At 44.2% G+C, this 23,896-nt stretch overlaps 1 protein-coding gene across 1 annotated transcript; it reads right to left on the bottom strand.

Annotated features, from left to right (window-relative positions):
- Nucleotides 1-25: 25 nt before the first annotated feature.
- GTF3C5 (general transcription factor IIIC subunit 5) lies at nucleotides 26-16,374 on the bottom strand. The gene is made up of 11 exons (XM_083596446.1): nucleotides 16,059-16,374; nucleotides 14,074-14,290; nucleotides 12,831-13,029; nucleotides 7,472-7,667; nucleotides 6,453-6,557; nucleotides 5,249-5,363; nucleotides 4,955-5,035; nucleotides 3,621-3,718; nucleotides 3,052-3,134; nucleotides 2,408-2,550; nucleotides 26-1,565 (listed from the first exon to the last, which is right to left on the bottom strand). The coding sequence occupies exons 1-11, from the start codon at nucleotides 16,236-16,238 to the stop codon at nucleotides 1,408-1,410; spliced, it is 1,575 nt and encodes a 524-aa protein (XP_083452572.1). The 5' UTR covers nucleotides 16,239-16,374; the 3' UTR covers nucleotides 26-1,407.
- Nucleotides 16,375-23,896: the final 7,522 nt, after the last annotated feature.

Genomic DNA, 23,896 nt, shown 5'->3' with positions numbered 1-23,896 from the left:
CTAGAATTCAATTAACAATTGGAAGTCAAATGAGAATTAGTTTTATTAAATATATTACATGATCATCTGAATTTACATAATATAGAATTAACAAGCCATTTATTACAAGCAGTGAGATGCAACATAACCAGACACTGGAAAGAGCTTTCTGGCACAATGATGGACCATTGGTACAAAACACTTTGGGAAGCAACCCTCCTTGAGAGTGTTACAAATAAACTATAGTTGACACATGGAGGGATCAAAAAAGATGGCTTTACCCCAATGTGGTTTAATTTCATAGCAAATGCCAGTATTCCAGAAAATGAACAATTCCCCTGATCAGCATTTGGCTCAATTTGGTTGATCTAAATTTAAATTCAAACATAAATCATTATCTTCACTTTGAACCCCACTCCCACATTCATCAGTATACAAATACTTTATACTCTTTCATTGGCAACGTAAGAGGAAAAATTACTATTACTCAAACTTAATCTATGCACAGTCACAAGGGCTCCTGGTCAGGTATTTGGCCTTCAGGCCTTTGACCTCATCAACCGAAAAGGTAAGATGGCCACCTAAAGTCCACAAGGGAAGAAGAAGAGGAGTTTGGATTTGATATCCAGCTTTATTACTATCCTAAGGAGTCTCTTTGGCGTCGTCTTCAACCTGTTGTTCTCATATGCCTTCAGTTTGATTGAAGACAGTGTGTGCTGTGCGTCCATTCAAGGAGTGGTGGGAGTCCATTCAACCTGGCACATCTCCATGCCAAGGCAGAAGTGTGGCAAGTTCTTATCCAATATATATTGTTCATAGATGACACAGCCTTGACAGCACACTCCAAGGAAATTCCACAGAAACTCATCAAACATTTTGCCCAAGACTGTATGGAGTTTGGCTTCATCATCAGCCTGACAAAAGACTAAAATCTTAGGTCAGGACATCACCAGCACTCCATGCACCAGCCCTGGTGACCACACGTTTGAGGTGGTAGAGCTGGACAGGTGTATTAGTAAGGTGGCTACGGCAATGGCTTGCCTCTCCTAAAGGATATGGGAGAATGAGATGCTAACCAATGCCAAGATGAAGGTCTACCAGGCTTGTGTGTTAACCAGTTAGCTAAGCTTTCATTAGAGGAATATTTAGCAAAACCTCTCAGGATACAGTATCTCCAGCCCCATTACTTGCACATTTGCCATGTCTGCAGAGCTCAAGGATAAGCAGCCTTACTCATCACAATCTTCACCCCCAAATCAGTATCAAAAAGGCACACATAGGTGTCTATAAAGAACAGAACCCAAAGATGTGTAGAAGAGACATGGATGAGTTCTTGTCTCATTAGGCCTGGCTTCCTGTCTTGCCTGTAGGGACAAGAGAAGCAAAGGTCCTCGCCAGGAATAGGTCCACAGTGCCAGTTCTGGTGCATTACACGTAGTCCAGAATCTCTGTCTCCATCTCATTCTCACTTCCATCAGATGGTTCTTTGAACTCCTCCTCTTCTTCCTCCTCCTCCTCTTCCTCTCCGGACTCGAACGCCAGCTGCTCTTTCCCCTCTTCTGTGTTCGAAGTGCTTGTGAACAGAGCTGGAGCAAAAGATGGGGAAAGAGATGAAGATAATGTCAGGGATGGATGAGTGGAGGGATGGCTGAGGAATTCCACTGGGGCAAAAGGGGCGGGGTGGGGTAGCCAAAGGTCAGTCAGAATTACTCCCTCAGGGGTCCCATCTGTAGGAAACAGAGAGCCAGCAGTGGCAGGAAGAAACTGATTTCCATTGTAATTCCAAAAGCAGTTATTTCTCCCTCCAACAAATATGTGTATCTAGGGTTGTTAGTTGATTTAGTAAATCTTAATTGATTATGTACTGTTATTATTCAAATTTATATCCAGCTTCTCCTCCGAGGAGCTCAAGGTGTCTATTATCCTAAGACAACCAATGTGTGACAGGGATTAAGCTGAGAGAACTAAAGGCTGATCTAGTCCACGACTCTCTTTCTCACAATGGCCAACCAAGTGCCTCTTTTAGGAAGCCCAGAAGCAGCATCTAGGCACAACGGCACTCTCTGCACCTGTGATTCACAGCAACTGGCACTCAGAGGCATCATGCTGAGAGTGGAGACATGAGCTTTGGTAACCAGCCCAAGGTCACCTAGCAATGAATTTCAGTCAATCAAATGGATTGATTTCTATAAGCCTAAGCTACATTAATAAAATGAACTTGGGTGGAGGACTATATGTTTTCAATATATTGAAAAGACATCCCTAATCATACTTTAAAAAAATAAAAAACCCAATACAAGTAATTCAAGCTGCAAGTGGCAGGAGCTATCTTAGAAGAGCCACACAAGCTGTCCCAGGTCAGGTTAACATTTGTAAAAACCTGGATTCATTGCCAGGTTCCGACCTCCCTTGATTAATAGTATATTACCAGGCCTTTTGGAGCGGATGATCTGCTTTATCATCAGAGACATGGTATCCCGCAAGTCATCACTGGTCTTGGGAAGACACCAGCCGTCCCTCTCTGTACACACCATCTCCATGCCATCGTTCCGGCGAATGATCTTCTGCAAGCTGAACAGAGACTAGTCTCAGATTCTCTCTTCCCCAAAAGAACTGAACAAATTAGGTCTGATTGCCTTGTGAAGGTCGACCCTGGTCTCAAAAAATAAACTGAGGACAAAAAGACTCAGAGTCTGGATGTGTCAAATCATCAGTGGAAGAACCAACAAACCCATTAAATGTGGATTTTAAAAACCCTGCTCCCTGGTAATTGTGGGTTCCTGTTTCAAAGGAATGCTGGGAACTGCCTAAGAAGGGGAAACAGAGGTACTCTCTCCTGAAGGTTCAATGTTTAAGGAGTGCAAGCCTTCTCCTCCCCCTACAGTCAGCTGAATTTTCTATTATTGCAAGGGTACCCATGGAAAAATTCAGATCAGGTTTTGCTTGCAGGGCCACCACAGCGGGGAGCATACCTTTGAGGTTCAGACAGACATACAAAAGACATGCATGAACACAGACATAAATTGCCCCCCCCAAGTTACTTTAGAGCCCCTTTTGATCAAGCACAAGTACCATTCCACATTCAGGTCACAAAGCTGGTAGAACATCTGTCGATAAGGAGGCAGGGAACCTTCTCGGAAGATGTAAATTGAATCCTGAGAGAGGAAGAAGCAGAGGGATTGAAGACACCAAAAGACAATGGAACTGAAAGTAAAAATGTTTCCACAACAGGACCCTCTGTTGCTGACTTGACTGTTGGAGAAAACGCTTAGCTCCTCCAAAGTCAGATTGTCACCCCAACTTCCTCCTCTTCTCCAATACAGTCCTCATGGTTGTTATATTCAATCTCTTCCTCCCCAAACTACCACATCTCCATTTCCCAGAGCAGCCCTCTGGACTTGAACAGGGCAACTGGGTCTCTCTTGCATCAATCCCAAGGATTCCCACCTCCACAGTGGCTAAAGACAGGAGGATTAATTTATACTATTTTGCCTTTAAGCTGCTACCCATTTCTTTCACGTGACCAACTCTGAATTTCCCCAGAGGAGACAAAGTGTCTGAAGACAGATCTTCCTAGTACCCCACAAGAGGAGAAAAGGGTGAAGTCAGGAGGAAAAACAAGGAGGAAGTCAAATACCTACTTTAAGTTTATACTTGCTGAAAGCAGATTTCCGTGGACTGGACATCCCAGAGGTGCTCAGTCCTTGCTTAAGGTCCTGGATGCCAACTACATGGCTCGCTGCAAAGGGCAGGAAGAGATTCCCCAAATCACATGTTGCACAGTAACTTAAGAGCCTGGCTGCTGGATCAGGCCAAAGGCCCATCTAGTCCAGAATCCTGTTCTCACAGTGGCTGACCAAAAGCCTCTTCTAGGAAGCCCCAAAGCAGGACTGTTTGCAACAGCAACTTTCTCTACCTGTGATTCCTAGCAACTGGCATTCAGAGGCATATTGCCTCTGACAGTGGAGAAAGAACATAGCCATAATGACTAGCAGCCATTGATTAGCTTTATTCCTCCATGAACTTGTCAAATTTTCTTTTAAAGTCATCCAAGTTGTTGGCCACCACTACATCTTGCTGGAGAGAATTACATACTCAAACTATGTACTGTGTGAAAAATTACTTTCTTTTGTCTGCCCAGAACCTGTCAAGATTCAGCTTCATTGGATGGTACCCAAGTTTTAGTATTATGAGAGGGGGAAATTTAACTTCTCTCTATCCACTTTTTCTTGACTGACACCAAGGATGGAAGAACAAACTACAACATGACAACCTGTTGATCCTGTTTTATAATAATAAATAATAAATGCCCTGCAGCACCTGATAACTACTGGTTCTGTGTGCAACTGGCAAAGGAATATATGAAGCTGCCTTCTATCAAGACAGACCACAGATCCATCTGCCTCAGTACTGTCTGCAGACTGGCAGCAGCTCCCCAGGATTTCAGACAGGGCAGTTTTCCAGCCCAACCTGGACAGAGTGGGGATTGATAGTGGGGTCTCCTGCATGCAGAGCACGTGGTCTACCACACAGCACAGATGTCAGCATTCAAGAGGCAAGTATCTCACAAAGGCTGATGAACTGGCCCACCCACCAGAGGCCACTTTTGACAGGCAGATGAAGCCACCTACCTGTCAATCACCTGGTGTCATATGATGTCAAGTGATTCAACTTCAAAGGAAGAACTGAGAGTGAAATTCCTTTCTTCCTTTGCAACCCCAGCTTTAATTTCAAGCTGCATCTGAAAAGATCCCTGCTGAAAGCAGGACTTGCAATCAGTGCTGACAGCAAGCCCTGTTTTCAGCAGGCGTCTGCTCAGGAGCCGCAAAAGGGAGGTTCATCTCATTCAAAAATTGTACCAGGATCAGAGAGAGCCATAAGACACCCCTGCAAATTTATGGAAGAAATCACAATTGTTTAATTCACTAAACAAGATAAAGAAATATCTACCCACCCTCTTGCCTGTACCACATACCTGGTTTTTTCACGGTGATGGGCAGGCTGTAGTTGTAGGTGCTGCGTTTAGCTTTCACCGGCATGTCATTAGGGGCATACCCTAGGGGGAAATAAAACACGTCTGTGGAGGCAGAAGAGATGATGGAGAAGAGCACCTCTCAAAGAGAAACAGATTATACCAGGAATTTTAAATAGATATATATATTTGGCAGCTTGGTCCTTTTGTAGCCTAGACCTTTCCTCCACCCCCCACCCAAAAGGCACTGATAGTAAAGAGTACAACAGTACTCGGATGGCCTGCTTCCATTTTTACCGTATTTCATTCCACAGCGAATTCTGAAATCCAGGACCTGGTAGAACTTTGCTTCTGGGTGTTCCCTGGGATCATAACCAAAGCGGACCCACAGGCTCCTCCAGGGTCCAGTTAGCTACAGGGGCACAAAGAATTACAAGAATGTGAGGCTCTGGTTTGGATGCTTTTTTTTTTTTAAATCCTTACATCCGAACATAGGATTGAAATAACCTTTTTATTAAAAAGCACTCTCAGATTAAAAAACATTGCAACACCACAATCATTTTAACAACAGCTGCAAAAAAATGTACCACGATTTTGCTGCTATCAAGACCTTAAAAAGTAGCAAAGCTTTAGATTTTCAGGTTTAGGAAAATGGGAAGGAAAGGAAATTGTGCACAGAAAGGCCATTTATGGCTGGTCCCTGTCATTGCCACCATCTAGATTTTACTTCTAGAAAGTGGAGAAAAATGTCTCATTTAAAAACTTTATTTCAACGTTATTTCAAAACTTCCCAGAACACCAACTCTCGCACCACAGCAGAGGGGGTCTGTGGGCAATTTTATGAGTGCTGAATAAAGAAACTACTGTCCTGGCCTCCTTTGGGAGGGTGGGCAGGATAGAAACTGAATAAATAAATAATACAATTTTTAAAAAAACTTTTGATTCCTATTTCTTTTAAACTGCATGCTGTTTGTATTACGCTGTTTGTGCTCTGTTTACTTGTTATCTGCTCTGAGACCATTAAGTAAAGAAAAGGATATAAATGCTTTGAATGATTGAATGAGAGCTTTCTTGACAATCAAAAAATAGGGGGGAAATGACAATACCCCAATAAAAAAATTGTCCTACAGTTCCCAGCAACTTCCACTGACTTTTGCCACTGGCCACACCTCTTTGCCTCAGGCCCTGCCCTGCCCAGCACTGAAACGTGGCTCCTAAAGAGCTGCCTGTGTGCTAAAGTGCCCCCTGGGCTGAAAAAGGTTCTCTGCCTCTGATGTAAGTTGCCTAAGAAGGCCAAAAAAATGTTTACATTCTGGAATATATTACTGAGTGCCCCCCCACCAAAAATAATTCTTCCCAGCTGCATGCTTTCTGACAACTACATTTGATGACTACTGCATTTACTAAATAGTGAACATTTCAATCCATTGTCACTATATGAGCTGTTGGGAACTCTTTTTAAGAAAGCAACACACACACACACAAAACATAATGCACTCACCATGTAGTAAGCTAAGTAAGGCAGAAGGAACTTGAGCTTGTCAGGGTGGATGCTTATATTGGCTTTCACAGCATTACGAGACCAGACTGGGCGGACCTCAAACAGCTACAAAACAGAAACACATACAAGAAAGGGTCTAACTATAACCCAAGGCTGGAAGGATGAGAAGTATCAAAAGACTCTGTTCATTGTTTCCTTGGAAAAGTTAATTCATGAACTTAAAGCTGCCAAGATTTCTGGCTCTACCAGATCGGGAGGTATGTGTGAGTGTTCCATTTGGATAATAACAGTGCATCAAATAATAATAGCAACAAAACCATTAATGACAAATTAGGTTCCACAGACATTCTATACAAAAATAGAATGTTTTCCACATACAGTAAAGTAAATCGTTACTAACATTTTCAGCTTTGCCTTGTCTCACCATAAAGACATCATGCGTGTGAAAATTGTGAATACACTTTCTACAAAGCAATCTGAGCCTGCAGAGCTTGCAGCAAGACTCAGTCCTTATTAACACAGGTCAAGAAAAGACCGCAAACACTTTCAAATTTGTCTGCTTTGGCAATTCTTTTGCACTCGATGCCAATATGCCAAGCATTCAGGAAGAGCCATGTCCCAATATGGGGGCCTTTCTTGACTCATACAATGGATTGCCTCGTTCCAGCCAAGTATGACTTTATTTGAAAGAATTGCTGGACTGATCTAGCCCTTTGTCTCCCCCTTGGGGCCCTTCAAACTTTTTCTTTTCATGCTGTAGTCTCGTTTTTTGATGATTTGGTGTTGTTAGGGTTTCGTATGGCTTTTCTACAGAATATACTCTTTTGTCCTGATGCCCTTTTTATAAATGTTCTGTACATGCTATACAAATAAAATTATTGAAAATGGGGGTAAAAGATTTGCTTCTCAACCAAGAAAGGTACTCTCAACAGGGAGTTCCAGGCAACCCTGGCTCCGATGTCCCATGTTTCCAAACATGTCTTTCAGTATGTGATCGGACCCCAAAAAGGTGTGTCTACCTTCCTCAGCTCCTCTTCTGCTTTGTGATCCACTGCATTGCTGCAAACTCTCCTCCAGGTCTGCTCTGCAGCGTCCAAAGGCTTCATGGGGATCTCTTCGTCCTCAAAGTTGATAAAGATGGCGTTGTGGGGCCGACGGGCCCGGCTGAGACCTATCAGGTTTTCGCTGGACAACGTGGGGTTCTGATATCCTTCCCTGCAGGGGAGGGAAACAGAAATTACAAAAATGAATCCCATTCGACTCAGTTGTGTGAAATTTGGATAATGTTTGATTTTTTGTTTATGACAACTCAAATTCTATAAAAATTCAGTGGTGCCCCGCAAGACGAATGCCTTGCTAAATGAAAAACCCGCAAGACGAAAGGGTTTTCCGATTTTTAGCGGCTTTGCAAGACGAATTTCCCTATGGGCTTGCTTCGCAAGACGAAAGCCCATAGGGAAATCTCCGGGGACAGCGGGGAAGCGCAGCGCGCCTTCTCCTCTGTTCCCGGACCTGTCCTGAAGGCTTGCGGTGGGAGGTCCGGGAACAGAGGAGAAGGCACGCAGCGCTTCTCCTCTGTTCCCGGGGCTTGCGGTGGGAGGAGGGTTTTTCCTCCCCACTGCCAACATTCAGAACAACATTCAGCGCTTCTCCTCTGTTCCCGGACCTGTCCTGAAGACTTGCGGTGGGAGGAAGGTTTTCCTCCCCACCGCCAACATTCAGAACAGCATTCTGAATGTTGGCGGTGGGGAGGAAAGCCCTCCTCCCACCGCAAGCCTTCAGGACAGGTCCGGGAACAGAGGGGAAGGCGCGCAGCCTGTCCCCGGACCTGGTCTGAAGGCGGTCTCCATAGGAACGCATTAATTGATTTTCAATGCATTCCTAAGGGAAACTGTGCTTTGCAAGACGAAAAACTCTCAAGAAGAAGAAACTTGCGGAACGAATTAATTTCGTCTTGCGAGGCACCACTGTTTTTTGAAAAAAAGGTAATTTTCTTTCTATTTTTCTTTTCTGATGCCCCCTTTTAAACTGCTATCTGAACAGAGAATTTCTGAAGAGGCAACCATGAATCTGTTCATTAAAAAGACATGGGCTGATTGCCTGCATTTATATTTATTTGCTTTATTATTATATTTATATTGCACCTTCTCTTCAAGAACTTTAAGGTGATGTACACACTTCTACCACCTCTCCATTTTATCCTCACAACAACCCTGCGAGGTAAGTTAGACTGAGAGTGAGTGACTGACCAAGGTCACACTGCGAGTTTTATGGCTGAGCAGGTACTTGCACCCTGCTCTCCAAAACCCTAAACCAGCACTCCAAGCTCCATATCACACTGGCGTCTTCAACTGTGGAGCTAAGGATGGTGAGCATGGAGTTGCCATGTGTTGATGAGACTCAGAACTCCGCCCTTCCCAGATCTGGAACTTATGACCTCCTCAGAGGAAGAGCAGGGGTCAGAGACACACAGACCCCACTTCAAAGGATCTCCATATGATCAGTAGTACTGAACAGCCAATAAATCTTTGTCTCTATGCCCCAGGAGGCTCCCATACTAGTTGCCTGGATTCTCACACAGCTCTCAGAACCCACGCCCCGCCTTGACCACTTGGCCACAGGAACAGAGGAAGTGAGGCAGGCAGGAACTTAAGCACTAGCTAGTTCCATGAGTGGTCACTCGAAAGTAGGGGAAAGTGCATGTAAGCACATGCCTGGATCAGAGCCTGCCTGACAGCCAGGAATGGGTTGAGCCTTCAGCTCCCATAAAAGCTTGGTCTGAGCTGCTTCACTTCTAAAAAACTCCAAACTCGCTTGAACTGAGAAAATGGACACAGACCTTGTTAATATCAAGAAGACTGTTGTATCCATTTAGACAAAGCTCTGAGGCCATAAAAAAAAATCTTACACAACAATAAATCCACTGGGTCTTTAAAGCATCCTTAATTAAGATGTACAATCATACAAACAATAAAAAGCTTAACAACTAAAACAGTAACAAAAACCAGTTTGAAAAATAAAATCACAAGTTCTGTTCAGCATTTAATGTTGGATTTTGTCATTAAAGAACTGGAGAGAATCTGTTGGTCTTTTATACTGTAATTTGTTCAGGTTGCCTAGAGAGTTTCACTCTTCAATTATTAATAACTCTACCCAGTAGACCCACTAAAACTTGATAATTTTCTTCCCTTGTATTACTGAAAAGTTAGAGCTATATTTCTTCAACACAAATTATGAAGATACTCCTCCACACTGCCCAATGTAACCTGGGCCCAAAGGTACAGAGCCATGCCAAAAAGCACCAGAAACGAAGATTGAATAAGAGGAAACGAGAGATTTGAAATTTGGCCCCAACTTCCTATAAACCCTTAAACAAATCTACTCCAAGTCTTCAGCATTGTTCCCAGCCCTATCCTGGTTAATCCCGCTAGCCTACCACCCACAGTTCCACCATGCATCACAAAGTAAAGGTATGGCAAGCCTAAAAGGCTATACCGCCTAAAAGACTTGGCAACCCCACACCGTCACAAGAAATACAGAACAAACTAATGGACAACTAAATAGCCTGACTGACCTATCATCAACTACATGCATTCTTAAACAACCCAGAAATGAAGTCAGCAACCACTAGGCGATTGTCAACAGAGGGACACAGCAAAGGGACGGTATCAGCAACATATAAAATACAACTCCAAGACACTACAGGTTCCTCACCAAAATCAAAGACCAATGGGAACATGACATAGGGTACAAAATAAACTCAACCCAATGGTTGAGGCTGTGGACCAATCCCCTCTTTAATCCCTCAAAGGGAACTCACTTTGAAAGTTGTTTACAGATGTCCATTTCAATGGATCTACTTTTATCACCCACTGCGTTCGTGGGGCTTACTCCCAGGAAGTGTACATAGGATTGCAGCCTTATTCTGCCAGCCCTAAATTTTATTGGTTTATTACCATAATTCATTCATTCAGCTAGTTAAGGCAAATACCTTGCTGGATCAGATCACAAGCCACCTAGTCCCTCCTATATCCCTTCCCATAATACAGCACTTGAAATGGGTTCAAAACAGATACTGGAGGAGCAATCCTCACAGTTCCCTAGGAAGGAGGACTGATTGTTAAACCAGAAACTATTTAAATGTATAGTGGATATGAGGCTAAATAGATTCTCCTTTTTTTGTCAATTTGTGGGGAGTCTGGAGGGACCTAATAATGGGAATCTTGTTATCGTGAATTAACCTTATTTAAAGAGGGAAAAGTTGAGCTTTGCAATCTTGAATTTATCTGAAATCTTCTACAAGCAGTCATGGTTCAACTGAAAGCAGGCTGGGTGGGAAGACTACTGCTCCTATTTTTCAAGGCTCTTTGGAAATTACTTGACAGATAGCTGAAACTGGCAAGTTATATAACAGCCAGGGAAGGATGACAGCCAGATAATAACTGGCTTTTACAGCTAAAGGCACTTTTTATTTAACACAGGAAAGGGAAATGTAATGACAGTGTCCAACCATATGTTCTCCTTATTGTGAAAGGGAAAACCAAGATAACATTTTTATGTATGTTGTAGGTATTATTTATTGCAATAAAAATCACAAAAAGCAATCATCGCTTTAACTGTTTTTATACAAAATTGTTTTTAACTGCTTTTATATTAGAAATTGTTTTGATTATTGATGCTTTTATTGTTAAATTGCTTTCAGATACTTTATAGAAAAGTGAGCTATGAAGAATAACAGTGAGAAAAATCAAAGGTGTTAGCATGAGAAGAGTTCCAAATGTTACCTCTAATGAACTGGAAAGCACAGCCACCTCTTGTCAAATGTCAACAATGTGGCTGTCCCAACCCTGGGATCTGAACTGCACTGATGAATATCTAAGGAACACATGGACATCAAAGAGAAGTATGTATTTCACTCTCCAATACCTTGTTTCAACTCCTTTGTGCATGCAAACCCAAGTGAAATGAGAGCTGGGTTCATACCTCAATGCCACATATCCAAAAGCCTCTGCTCCTCCCTGCTGCCAGAAGAAGTCAGGTGCTGCATTGGGCAGGTAAGCAAGCCAGGAGAGTTACCAAGAAGGGTAGATAGGGGCTCTCTACAGGTGCCTGTTGCAGCTGTCAGAACCAATTGCCACTACAGTCAACTTGAGACTTCTGGGTGTAACGAAGGTTGCTCCCAGGTACAACAGGTGTGGGGCACTCTTTTGGTCTATGTGAGTAGCACTCTAGGGACTACATGCTAGGCAGTGGTGGCAGGGCCAAATCTAAAAGAGGGCAGGGCCTGCTGGTTGCAGCATGCTTGGCAGCTGAACAAGAGTGGAAGAATGTAACCAATATCAGTCTGGACAGATAGTTTTAAGAAGTTCTTAATTTTGCTGCCTCTGAAAAACTAAAACACCATCTGAGAGTCTGGAAAGATGAAGTGGAGCCTGAAGACTTTGCAGCCATCTGGTGAATCTTTATAATAAACAGGAACAGGCAGCCTTTTGCAGAACTTGGGCCAGCTGAATATGACTTTTATGTGGAGATATCCATTATTATTCTATATCTTCTTTCATTTGTACAGGGGACAATGGAAACAGTGTGTGTATCCCTTTGTCAATCTCCCATAGAGCTTCCTTTGTTATACTCTGGACCTACACTGCATAAGACACTATTTATTTTTATTTGGTTCCAATATGGTTATATTGTACTATTGAACATGAAAAAAGCTGTTTGTTGCCCCCCCCCAAAAAAGAATAGGAGTTCCCTTAACAGGGGAATACCACTTCTTAGATCAAGGGTTGCCCTCCAGATGTTGTTGCACACAGCTGAGAGGCAGGGTTGTGGAGAGGACAGAGCTCAATAAGCTAGTTAGCTGGATATGCATGCCAAGAAGGCTATGTCTGGCCTGAGGACTAGAGGTTTTTCCCCCTACCGTCCAAGTCCAACCCTAAACTGCAACTATATTCAGTCAACATAGTAGCTGGTACATATATTAATCCTGCCACAAAAGACCCCACCCATTGCTCAGCAGGTGGATTTGCCATCAACTACAAAAGAAGGTCGGCGGTTCAAATCCCTGCAACGGAGTGAACTCCCATTGTTCAGTCCCTGCTCCTGCCCACCTAGCAGTTCGAAAGCACATCAAAGTGCAAGTAGATAAATAGGTACCGCTCCAGCGGGTAGGTAAACAGCGTTTCCGTACGCTGCTCTGGTTCACCAGAAGCGGCTTAGTCATGCTGGCCACATGACCCGGAAAAACTGTCTGCGGACAAACGCCGGCTCCCTCAGCCAGTAAAGCAAGATGAGCGCCGCAACCCCAGAGTTGTCTGCAACTGGACTTAACGGTCAGGGGTCCCTTTACCTTTCACCTTTACAAAAGAAGACACTGACCTATGTTGTGTTTCTGGTCGATAGTAATAGTCCACAGGAGTGTCCAAGCGTGAGAAAATGGGTGGAGGGATATAAAGCGGAAGGTCACTCAGGAAGAACTCCTCTTTCTCTGGTTTGAGCATCAGGACTTTGTCATACATGGAGGTCTGCTTGCCATCTGGTCCAGAGTGCACTGCCAAATACTGGAAATCAGACATCCCTGGAGAGAAGAAGGCAAAAGTGTGCAGATCACCACAACATATTGTTCCCTCACTGCACTACTTAGTGAAACTTGCACAAAAGAAACAGGCATCTCATTCAGTACCAAATGAACATCTATTAATTTCTTTAAAATGATTGAATACTAACATTCTTTGGAACATACTGCCTATACTGAGTCTGACCACTGGTCCATCTACCTCAGTATTGTCTGCATTGACTGGAAACCACTTTCTGGTTTTTCAGGAAGGACTCTCTTTCAGTCCTACCTGGAGATGCTGGGGATTCTGCTTTGTAGCAACCCAAGAAGCTCTCAAAGTGGCAACTTGCGGAGATTTGCACAATGCAATCACATTCAAAATGCTTTGCACATGCAATCAGAAATAACATGGTGCCTGGTGTAGTGAAAATTATAGCATATGCTTTGATAGAGAGCCTACATGTGAAGAGATGTAAAAACTGTGAAATAGTGTGTGGAAGTGTATTGTTGTATTAAGAATGTGTCAAGAATGTGCAGGGGGGAAAACTCAGCACTAAGCCAGCTTGATAGAGAGTAGACATCCTGTTCTTATCGCTGAATCAGGGACTCAGATGATAATGCAGGCATGCTTTTCCTCTGAGTGTGTAGCCTAATTTCTACATCTGTGTATAGCCAAGTAGAGATAATGCCTCTATATAAACCCGTGTAATTTATAAGACTGTGGATTCTACTTTTGTGTGATCCCAAGAGGCTGCTGTTCTGATCACAATGGTGTGTTTACTGAAGAAATCCCTGGTTTATTCAGGCAGCCCCCCCCACCGTATTCATGGGGTCTCCTTGGTGGCACCAGACAGCACACCCAGTGAGAATCCCTGAGGCAAGGAAGTAGGGCTGAACTGAAATTTACAGAGCCTTATGATGGAAGCAAATCTTTCCTTACTGCAAAGGGGGTGAGATCCTCCAAATGTTGTTGAGGTACAACGTTCATCATCCCTGGTCCTCTCGCTATGCATCTGGAGGACCACAGAGGTTCCTCATCCCTGCCTTAGAGAAAGGAATCATTACCTTGAAACTTATAAACTGTGGTAACAATGCCAAGAACTTCTACTTCAAAACTGACATCTTCCTCAAAATCTCCTGCTTCTGTCCGTTTCCTCCTCGTTTTCTTTTTAACTTTCAGCAACATGGAAGATGTCGGGAAGCGGTTGGCACACACAGGGTGGCAGTAGGGGTCCTTGGGGCGGAAGTAGAGCTCGAGTCTTCGGCTGGGGTCAGTGTAGATCTGAAAAGTATGCACACAACCAATAACGTAAATAAAGGATAGGTCATTCTGGCAGCACATGAGTGAGGAGGAAATAGGTTTTGTTTCCTCCCAACCCAGCATGGTAATGCAGCAGGCTGGGGGCTCTCAGACAAGAGAGGGTGGGCTGGGCTGAAGTGAAGCTGTGGACCAAATGCACAACAAGCTGACCCCCAGGGGCCAGCAATTTCTCACCCTGAGTTGGATATAATCCAACCCCTACAATGTAGGGTTGTCATATTTCAAACAGTGAAAATCAAGACAGAAAAGTAATTGAGCTTTCCAGTGGTACCCCTGGTTACGTCCGCTTCATGTTACGTTCTTTCAGGTTACGTCCCGCGGCCACCTGGAAGTACCAGAAAGGGTTACTTCTGGGTTTCGTCACTTGCGCATGCGCAGACACGCAAAATGACGTCATGCACATGCGCAGAAGTGGCGAATCGCAACCCACGCGTGCACAGACGCGCCGCTGCGGGTTGCGCTCTTTTCATCTTGCAAACGGGCCTCCAGAACGGATCCCGTTCGCAACCAGAGGTACCACTGTACAGTCATACCTCGGGTTAAATGTGCTTCAGGTTGAACGTTTTTAGGTTACACTCCATGGCAACCCGGAAGTAACAGAGTGCGTTACTTCCGGGTTCCGCCGCTCACGCATGCGCAGACACTCAAAATGACATCACACGCTTGCCTGGAAGCGCAGGCGCGGGTTGCATTCGCTTCAGGATGGGAATGGGGCTCCGGATCGGATCCTGTTCGCATTAAGAGGTACCACTGTATCTGGAAAAGTTGTTGAGATGTGATTTAATTTTTTTGCCAAAGTTGCTGGGCTGTATGGTATGGGCTGACATACGTCTGGAGTTCCCCAGGCGGACACTGCTGCCGACTGCTATATTCTGTATATGGCTGGGAAAATCCAGGTGTACGGCAACCCTGTATGGCTTGCCCCCTCTTTCCACAATCACCCCCACCACGCAGAACAGCAATTCAGATCACCCTTTCCTTTTCAAAATGAGAGATAAAGAGAGTGTGAAGGGGATGTTAAGTATGAGGCTCCCTCTTGCCCCAGGTAGCCAGAAGCCTCTTCCGAGCTGAATGAGCTTCTGTAGGGGAAATATCTCAACAAAGACAAGGGACATTTCTGGAAAATATTCATTTATGATTAGCCATACACAAGCAAGATCCCCAACCTGCCACTTCTTTAAACTGTCATTAAGTTCTTGGAAGACAAGGGTTCAAATCCTGCCCTAGGGGGCAACCTCCCTCCCTGAGTTGTTCTGAGGAAATAACAGGAAGAGGGAGAATCATGTATGCCACCTTGAACTCCCTGGCCTGGGGGAAGGTGGGATATAGATGTGGCGATGAAAAACTGATGATGGTGATGAGCTATATGGAAATGGTGTGCCTGCTAACAGTAAAAGCACTCCTCAACTCCCATGGGGTCCAACTTTTCAGCCCTGCCTCTGGAGGCTCTGAGCAAGAAAGAGAGAGAGAGAGAGAGAGAGAGAGAGAGAGAGAGAGAGAGAAAGAGAGAGACTGACTCTGTGTCATGAAAACTCCCTGGGAGAGAAGAGTTCCACAGGGAACGTGCAAAGTGTCCGATGTAAGCAGGCACGGGTGCCGGGGCATCCGAATGCAGGCTGGTTTGAGACCACCACCCCCACCACCACCCCCGCCAGCACGGCAGCTTTGCCTCTCAGTAACCTGAGCAGGAAGAGCCATTCTTCAGAGGACGCCCACTCCCCATCCTTACCCTAGAGACCCCTTCCTCTCCGCCCAGCGTCAGCAGCGTCTTGTCCACGTTCTGCACAACGCCTGGGTACTCCACGCACACCAGCCTCTTGTCGCGGTTCAGCTGTGAAGTCGCCGCGTCCGCCCCGACGGTCGGAGAGCAGCAGCCTGCGCCTCCCTCAGCGCTGTCTCCCCCGACCATTTTCCCCGCCAGGAACCGCCGCAGTCGCTCTCTTCAAAAGCGTCCTCCCCTCCGCGTCGCGTAGCAACACGGTGGCGATCGCGAAGGTTCCAGGGAAGAAAGGTTCCGCCTATACATATACAGTAGATTCTATTTTTTCTTTTTCATTTTGGTAGGGGGTTCTTTTTTTGGGGGGGGGGACGGTAGCCTGCACGATGCCCGAGTCTCTTCTAATTTCTGGGGTCGTGGATCCAGCAAGGGATCTAAAAGTATTTCTTTTGCTGCCCTGGTGCAGAAAGCCACTTTGGCAAGAAGCAAAGAATGTTTGTTTTCTCTTTTTTTTCTTTTCTGAGGATTAGGAGAAGCAAAAGTGGACATCAATTTTTAAAATTAGTTTTGATTAAAGACCTTTTCTGTGGGGCTTCAGACATGTGGTTTATATATACAGTTATGAACATTTATTTTTATATATGACCTTAAAATTATTATACTGTAACACGGGTACAAGTTGACACCCTAACATCCAACTTTGTATGATCCCCTCCAAACCAATGCCCAAGTTTTGTGCTAGTTTTGTGCCATAAAGTAAGTGCTGTTTTCTGTGCCGTTTCCCTCCAACCTCCCAGGATCCATTTAAGGGTATTTAAAGATTAAAGGCACAAGGAGAAGGTGACAACAGAGAACAAGATGGTTGGACAGTGTTCTCAAAGCTACTAACATGAGTTGGACCAAATTGCAGGAGGCAATGAAAGACAGGAGTGCCTGGTGTGCTCTGGTCCATGGGGTCACGAAGAGTCGGACACAACTAAACAACAACAACAACAGAACTGCATCCACATAAAATCTGAAAAACGTAAGCTTTTAATTTTTAAAATTTTCTTACAACTGCAGAAAGAGTATTATATGGAGCCGGTTCCACATATCAAAGCAGCCAAGTTGGCAAATACAGTATTTCTGAGGGTCTGATAGTGTTGGCACATTTACTCTGCAGGAGAGAGAGGAAAAGGGTGACATCAAAGGAAGCCCTTTCTATTGGAGAGTTGATTTGTTCCCTTTTTAAGTCTGTTTATTCACTTCATGAACACCAGGGTGCACTATTTGACAACTATCAGTGACACAAGAGGCACACTATACAAGGGTTTTGTTTATTAAATACAGCAGTTGTTTTGCACATTATTTTCTGGTGCTGGTTCCTCATAAGTTTTTCAGGGGTCCTCAATTAGTAATGGCAGGCAAACTTACCGTACTTTACCCACTGTTACTGATCTTCCTTGAAAACCTGCTGAAACTGAGGGTGAAGAATGATGTAAGAATTCAAATGTAATGGGAGGGTTTGAGCACACATTTGCTAACACTGCACTTAAAATATAACAGTGGTACCTCGGGTTAAGTACTTAATTCGTTCCGGAGGTCCGTTCTTAACCTGAAACTGTTCTTAACCTGAAGCACCACTTTAGCTAATGGGGCCTCCCGCTGCCGCTGCGCCGCCGGAGCACAATTTCCGTTCTCATCCTGAAGCAAAATTCTTAACCCAAGGTAATATTTCTGGGTTAGCGGAGTCTGTAACATGAAGCGTATGTAACCTGAAGTGTATGTAACCCGAGGTACCACTGTATATCTATCTTCACTAGAGCTGATCATAAGAGCATAAGAAGAGCCCTGCTAGATCAGGCTAAAGGCCCACCCAGTCCAGCCTCCATAGGTGCTAACTCTCTGGGGCCCTGGGTGCCCAAAGCACCAAAAAAAATTGGTGCCAGGGCCATGCACGCTGCGGGCACCCATGGTCGCAGGCCCAAGCTGGTACTCCTGCCAGCATCTAGTCCCACAGGGGCCAACTAGATGCCTCTGCCCCTGGAGGGAGAACATAGCCATCATGGCTAGTAGCCATAGATAGCCTTATCCTCCAATAATTTGTCCAGTCCTCTTCCAGGTGTGTTCAAAAATGTGGCCATCACTGCATCTTGTTGGAGCAAATCCTGCCATTTTAACTGTGTGCTATGTGGTGAAGTACTGTGGTGTGAAGCTCTGCGAGGGGGCAGCTTTCTGGAATTCACCCTATATATGAGGAAGGAGAAATTTTACAGTTTTCTGTCCGCAGTGTCTGATCATTCTGCATAGTGCAGAAGCACTATGTCAGGGACCCAGAGACATTGTGGGGGAATTAAAATGGTAGGCTGCAGCCACAGCCACCAGCATACAGAGCAACTCAAAGCCCATGTCACTGTAGCAGCAGGGAAGGTGGTATCCTCTCCGGTGTATGTATTATTCATAGTTAATATAATTATTTCTTATTGTACACTGCTTCCATATATGCAGACTGTAAAGCAGTTTCTAAATGTGTAACTTAACAACAATTAACAATGTTTGGCCTGCTGTTTGTTTCCCATCTGCACAACCTGTCCCAGGTTCAATCCCCACTGCGATCTCAGGGCCAGGCTGGGAATGTTCTCTGCCTGAAATCCTGGAGAGCCACTGCCAGTCAGTTCTTAGCCAGATGGACCAATGGCCTGATTCAGTGTAAGGCAACTACTTACATTCTTAATTGAACAATTTATTTCCAGAAACATCAGAAGTCTCCAGTGCTCTCTTCCCCCACCCAAAAGGAAACCAACGTTATAAAAGTCAACCCCTGGAACTAGCTGCCACTTGAATGAGTTGTGTGCATGATAAGGTAAAGTGACCCCTGACTGTTAGGTCCAAACGCGGACAACTCTGGGGTTGCGGCGCTCATCTCGCTTTACTGGCAGAGGGAGTTTTTCTGGGTCATGTGGTCAGCATGACTAAGCTGCTTCTGGCGAATCAGAGCAGCGCACGGAAATGCCATTTACCTTCCCGCTGGAGCGGTACCTGTTTATCTACTTGCACTTTGACGTGCTTTCAAACTGCTAGGTTGGCAGGAGCTGGGACCGAACAATGGGAGCTCACCCCGTTGTGGGGATTCAAACCGCCAACCTTCCGATCAGCAAGCCTTAGGCTCAGTGGTTTAGACCACAGCGCCACCCACGTCCTGTGTGCACGGTACAATATTATTAATAAGTCTTGTTAGTCATGGTGTCCTGACCACCTAACTGCCCCCTTTTTGTATTTCAACTCTCCTCCCTTCCACCTTGGCAATCTGACCTTGTGATTTGTTCAATGTGGGGCTTCTGTTTCTTTCCTCAGAGAAGATTTTGCTGAATCACCAGGGGCGGAGAATCCAAGGGACAAAAAGGCAAATGGCAGGGAGCGATAACACGGTGGCCTTGAGGCTCAGTGGATAGCAGGTTTAGGGCTCTCAGAAGGATTTCAGCTTGACAGCTGAGGAGGCAGAGCGGGGATTTGCAGAGAACTGCTTCACAGCACATAAAATAAATAGTGCACCAATGATATATATATCATTGAATTGTTAACAAAAAGACTTGCAAAAGTAACAAAAAGAAAGAAAATAACGAGTCAAAAGATTTAAAGCATAGAATGTCACAGCCTAGGACAAAAGTACAAAGACACAACACAGCTCCAAATGGATAATAAAAGTTTTAGCTCATACAAAGATTCACTTTACAAGTAATAAAGATTTATAACAAAAAAGTATTCTCCGCCTATGAGAATAAAGGTTCTATGTAGACTTAAATGAGCCAGACATTTGCATACACTGAAGGCACTGAGTGACCACATGCCTCCTCACGTGTTTGTGTAAGAAATAAAATCATGTCATATATATTTATAAAAATGCTTGTTCAAGCTCTGCCCTTTAGTTGCTTGTAGTTTATGGGATATCTTGTAAGGGCAATTTCATTTTCTCATTTATTATTTATTAATTTACTGTAATTTATACCCCACCCTTCCACCCCAATAAGCCCAGGGTGACAGACAAAAGAGACACAGTTTTAAAACACATTCTAAATTTTATTTATTTATATACTAGCTTTTCCTCAAAGAAGCTGAAGGTGACCTACATTGTTTTCCCTTCCCTATTTTGTCCTCACAACAATCCTATGAGGTAGGTTAGACTGAGAGACAATGACTGGTCCAAGGGCACCTAATGAGCTTTAAAACTATCTAAAAACAGTTTCAGTTAAAAACATTCTGAAAGCACTTGTTATAAAGGTTATTCCATCCAAGGATAGCAGAGTCACCAGGAACAGTATTCTGCAGTCACCAAATGCCTAGATAAAGAGGAATGTCTTTAAACAGAAAGGCACATATTGCAAGGGAGGGCATTCCACAACCAGGGACCCACCACTGAAAAGGCCTTGTCAGCTGGGTAGCCCCCCCAGTGGTGGCACCACCACCTAGTCCTCACAGCTAGACTGGTGACTGGGAGCGGCCGCCGAGACCATATAACACCGGTCTTGAAAGACCTACATTGGCTCCCAGTACGTTTCCGAGCACAATTCAAAGTGTTGGTGCTGACCTTTAAAGCCCTAAACGGCCTCGGTCCAGTATACCTGAAGGAGCGTCTCCACCCCCCTCGTTCTGCCCGGACACTGAGGTCCAGCTCCGAGGGCCGTCTGGCGGTTCCCTCATTGCGAGAAGCAAAGCTACAGGGAACCAGGCAGAGGGCCTTCTCGGTAGTGGCGCCCGCCCTGTGGAACGCCCTCCCATCAGATGTCAAAGCGATAAACAACTACCTGACATTCAGAAGACATCTGAAGGCAGCCCTGTTCAGGAAAGTTTTTAACGTGACATTTTAGTGTATTTTTCATCTTTGTTGGAAGCCGCCCAGAGTGGCTGGGGAAACCCAGCCAGATGGGCGGGGTACAAATAATAAATTATTATTTTATTATTATTATTATTATTGAGATGGTTGGTATTTGAAAAGGGGCTCTTTTATGTACTTGGGTCCCATGCCATTTGGGGCTTTATATGCTAATACTAATACATTGAATTTGGTCTGGTAGTTCGCTGGCAGCCCCAGTAATATTTTCATTATTGGTGGTATATGGTCCCATCAGGCTGACGCAGTTTACAACCTAGCAATTGCATTATTCACCAGCTGCAGCCTCCAGTCTATCTTTAAGGGCAGCCCCATGTAATAGTTCAAGGAGAAGGTCAATAGAGAGTGGACAATTGAGGCTATATTTCTGTATACATAGGTCAGCTCCACTCATTAGTCCCAGAAGTGACAGTAAAATCACACCAGTAGGGATGAGGGAGAAATTAAATGTGGTTCACATTTAAAAGTGAATATTTCAAATTTGCACTTTCTGAAACCATATGGGAACCGAAATGCAGCACCTTTGAAATCCACACTTACCCTAATTTTGCATTGCAATTCTCCAAACAACCAATGTTTACAATCTGCATACACAAGTGGAATGTGTCTGTAAAAATTAATGTATTTGTGAAATCATAGTACATGAATGCATTGTTTTAGGAAAAACTCTGTGCAAAAATGTGTATTTTAGACAATACCGCTTACAAGAATGTGTTTATTAGGATAAATTTACACCATGTGGTCCCTAGAAAGTTAATTAGGAAGGAATGCAGCCCTCAGGTGGCAAATACAGTGGTACCTCAGGCTACATATGCTTCAGGTTATATACGCTTCAGGTTACATACGCTTCAGGTTACATACGCTTCAGGTTACATACTCCGCTAACCCAGAAATAGTGCTTCAGGTTAAGAACTTTGCTTCAGGTTGAGAACAAAAATCGTGCTCCGGCGGCGCGGCAGCAGCAGGAGGCCCCATTAGCTAAAGTGGTGCTTCAGGTTAAGAACTGTTTCAGGTTAAGTATGGACCTCCGGAACGAATTAAGTACATAACCAGAGGTACCACTGTAGTGTGTTCTCCAAGGTGTTACTGCACTCTTTGGACTTATCAAACACACGTCTCAGTTGTACAGGAGTGAGTGAGTCAACAGGTGGCTATGGGAAGCCGCCACTTGTGGAGCTGCTGTATTCAGCTTTGGTGGTGCAATGTTGCTCTTTAAAAATATGAAGAGACAAAAAAACGCTTTCTGCTCCAAGAGATAGTTTGCACTGAGCAGAAAGGAAGGGGATTCCGGCTCCTCAGCCACAGCCAAAAATGCAATGAAAGCTCCAAATAGAAAACAGTATAGGAGAGAAGATAAGCTGTCCAGTTTTTGAAATGACATGGAAAAGGAAGTGGCGGGGGTGGGGGGCTTGTCATTTACTGGGAGCAGCTTCCACATCAGCCAGTTTGCCATGGTATTCAAGTTTGTGTGTTTTGCAAAGAATTATGGGATATGCTCTATGACACACACACAAACACACATAGTCCGTGCAGACATATTTATTATGTCTGTTTTTTTAAAAAAAGATTTATAAACTTATTTGTCAAAATGAATGGTGCATGCATAATAAAACTGTACACAAAACTCGCTAAAACAATTAAAAACTAGTAATAATTATAATAATTTTTATTATTTGTACCCCACCCTTCTGACTGGGTTGCCCCAACCACTCTGGGCCCCTTCCAACAGATATAAAAACAATAAAACATCAAACATTAAGAACTTCCCTATATACAGAGTTGCCTTCAGATGTTCTCTAAAAGTTGCATAGTTATTTATCTCATTGACATCAGATAGGAAGGTGAGCACCTCTGCCTGATTCCTTGTAACTTCACTTCTCCCACCTACTTTATTTCTCCTGTATTATGTTTTGTCATGTTAATAATTTGAATGCTTTGGAATTCAGAGAAACAGGAAATAAAAGGATATATACAAATTGGTTCTCTGGGAGGGGAATGGGTTTGTGTGTGCACCTCCTAACAACTCTCTGCACCCATAACAAACTACAGCTGCCAGAATTTCACACGAAACCAGTTACAGTTTATAGTGGTATCATAGTGGTTTAAATGTATGATATGAAGGAAGCTTTAAAGAGGATCCAGTCTTTTTGTAATAACTACTGCTCTAAGTGTCTCCCGTCCAAGACTTTCCATGTTTCCCTGTCCTGCAGATTTTCTCACCATCGCCTTCCATTTTGCAAAGTTCCCCAGTTGCATAGTGGGCCCACTTTGGAAGACTTTCACCTCTTCCTACACTCCGTTCCCATGTCCTCCGCCTTGCCAATCTGCCTTTTGTTGTGGGGTGGAGAAAGCCCTTTTCTGGATCTCTGTGTTGTGAGACTGGGCTCTGATAAGGCCTAGGGTGACCTATCTTGCCCTGGTAGATCTTCCCCCTCCCTAACAGGCCTGCTTGACAGCCTTGGCAGTTGGCAGCTGGCAAACCCTGATAAACTTATCACCCCAAAGCTGAGCTCCACAAGCTGCCCTCCTCAACCTCAGATTTCCAGGCTCCCGTTTTCCAGGCAAACCCGTTTACTTTGTGTCAGGGTGAGGGGCATAAAACCAAAGGTTGCTTTAAAAAAAAAAAGCTCTCTCTTTGTATCCTTATTTTTGATTAATTTATTGCATTTATTTTCCAAGGAAGGGTGGTGGGTGAGGTTCTCCCCCTCATTTAATCCCCACAACATTGGGAGGTAGATCAGGCTGAGAGACAGTGACTGTTACTACTACTGCCTTTAAATTATTGTTATTATCATTATCATTATTTTATCATATTTATAGTCCATCTTTTCCCCCAATTAAAGTTGGTGGGCATGGTCCTCCCAATCTTCATTTAATCCCCACAAGCACCTTGTGGGGTTGGTTAGGCTGAAAGGCAGTGACTATTAATGCTACTTTCTTTAAATTATTATTATGTAGTAGTTAACCCTTCACAGAGCTACAA

This window comes from Podarcis filfolensis (assembly GCF_964270895.1).
Source record: "Podarcis filfolensis genome assembly, chromosome: Z".
Taxonomy (NCBI): domain Eukaryota; kingdom Metazoa; phylum Chordata; class Lepidosauria; order Squamata; family Lacertidae; genus Podarcis; species Podarcis filfolensis.
Note: the sequence above shows the minus strand (reverse complement) of the source record. Positions and strands in the feature narration are given on the sequence as shown.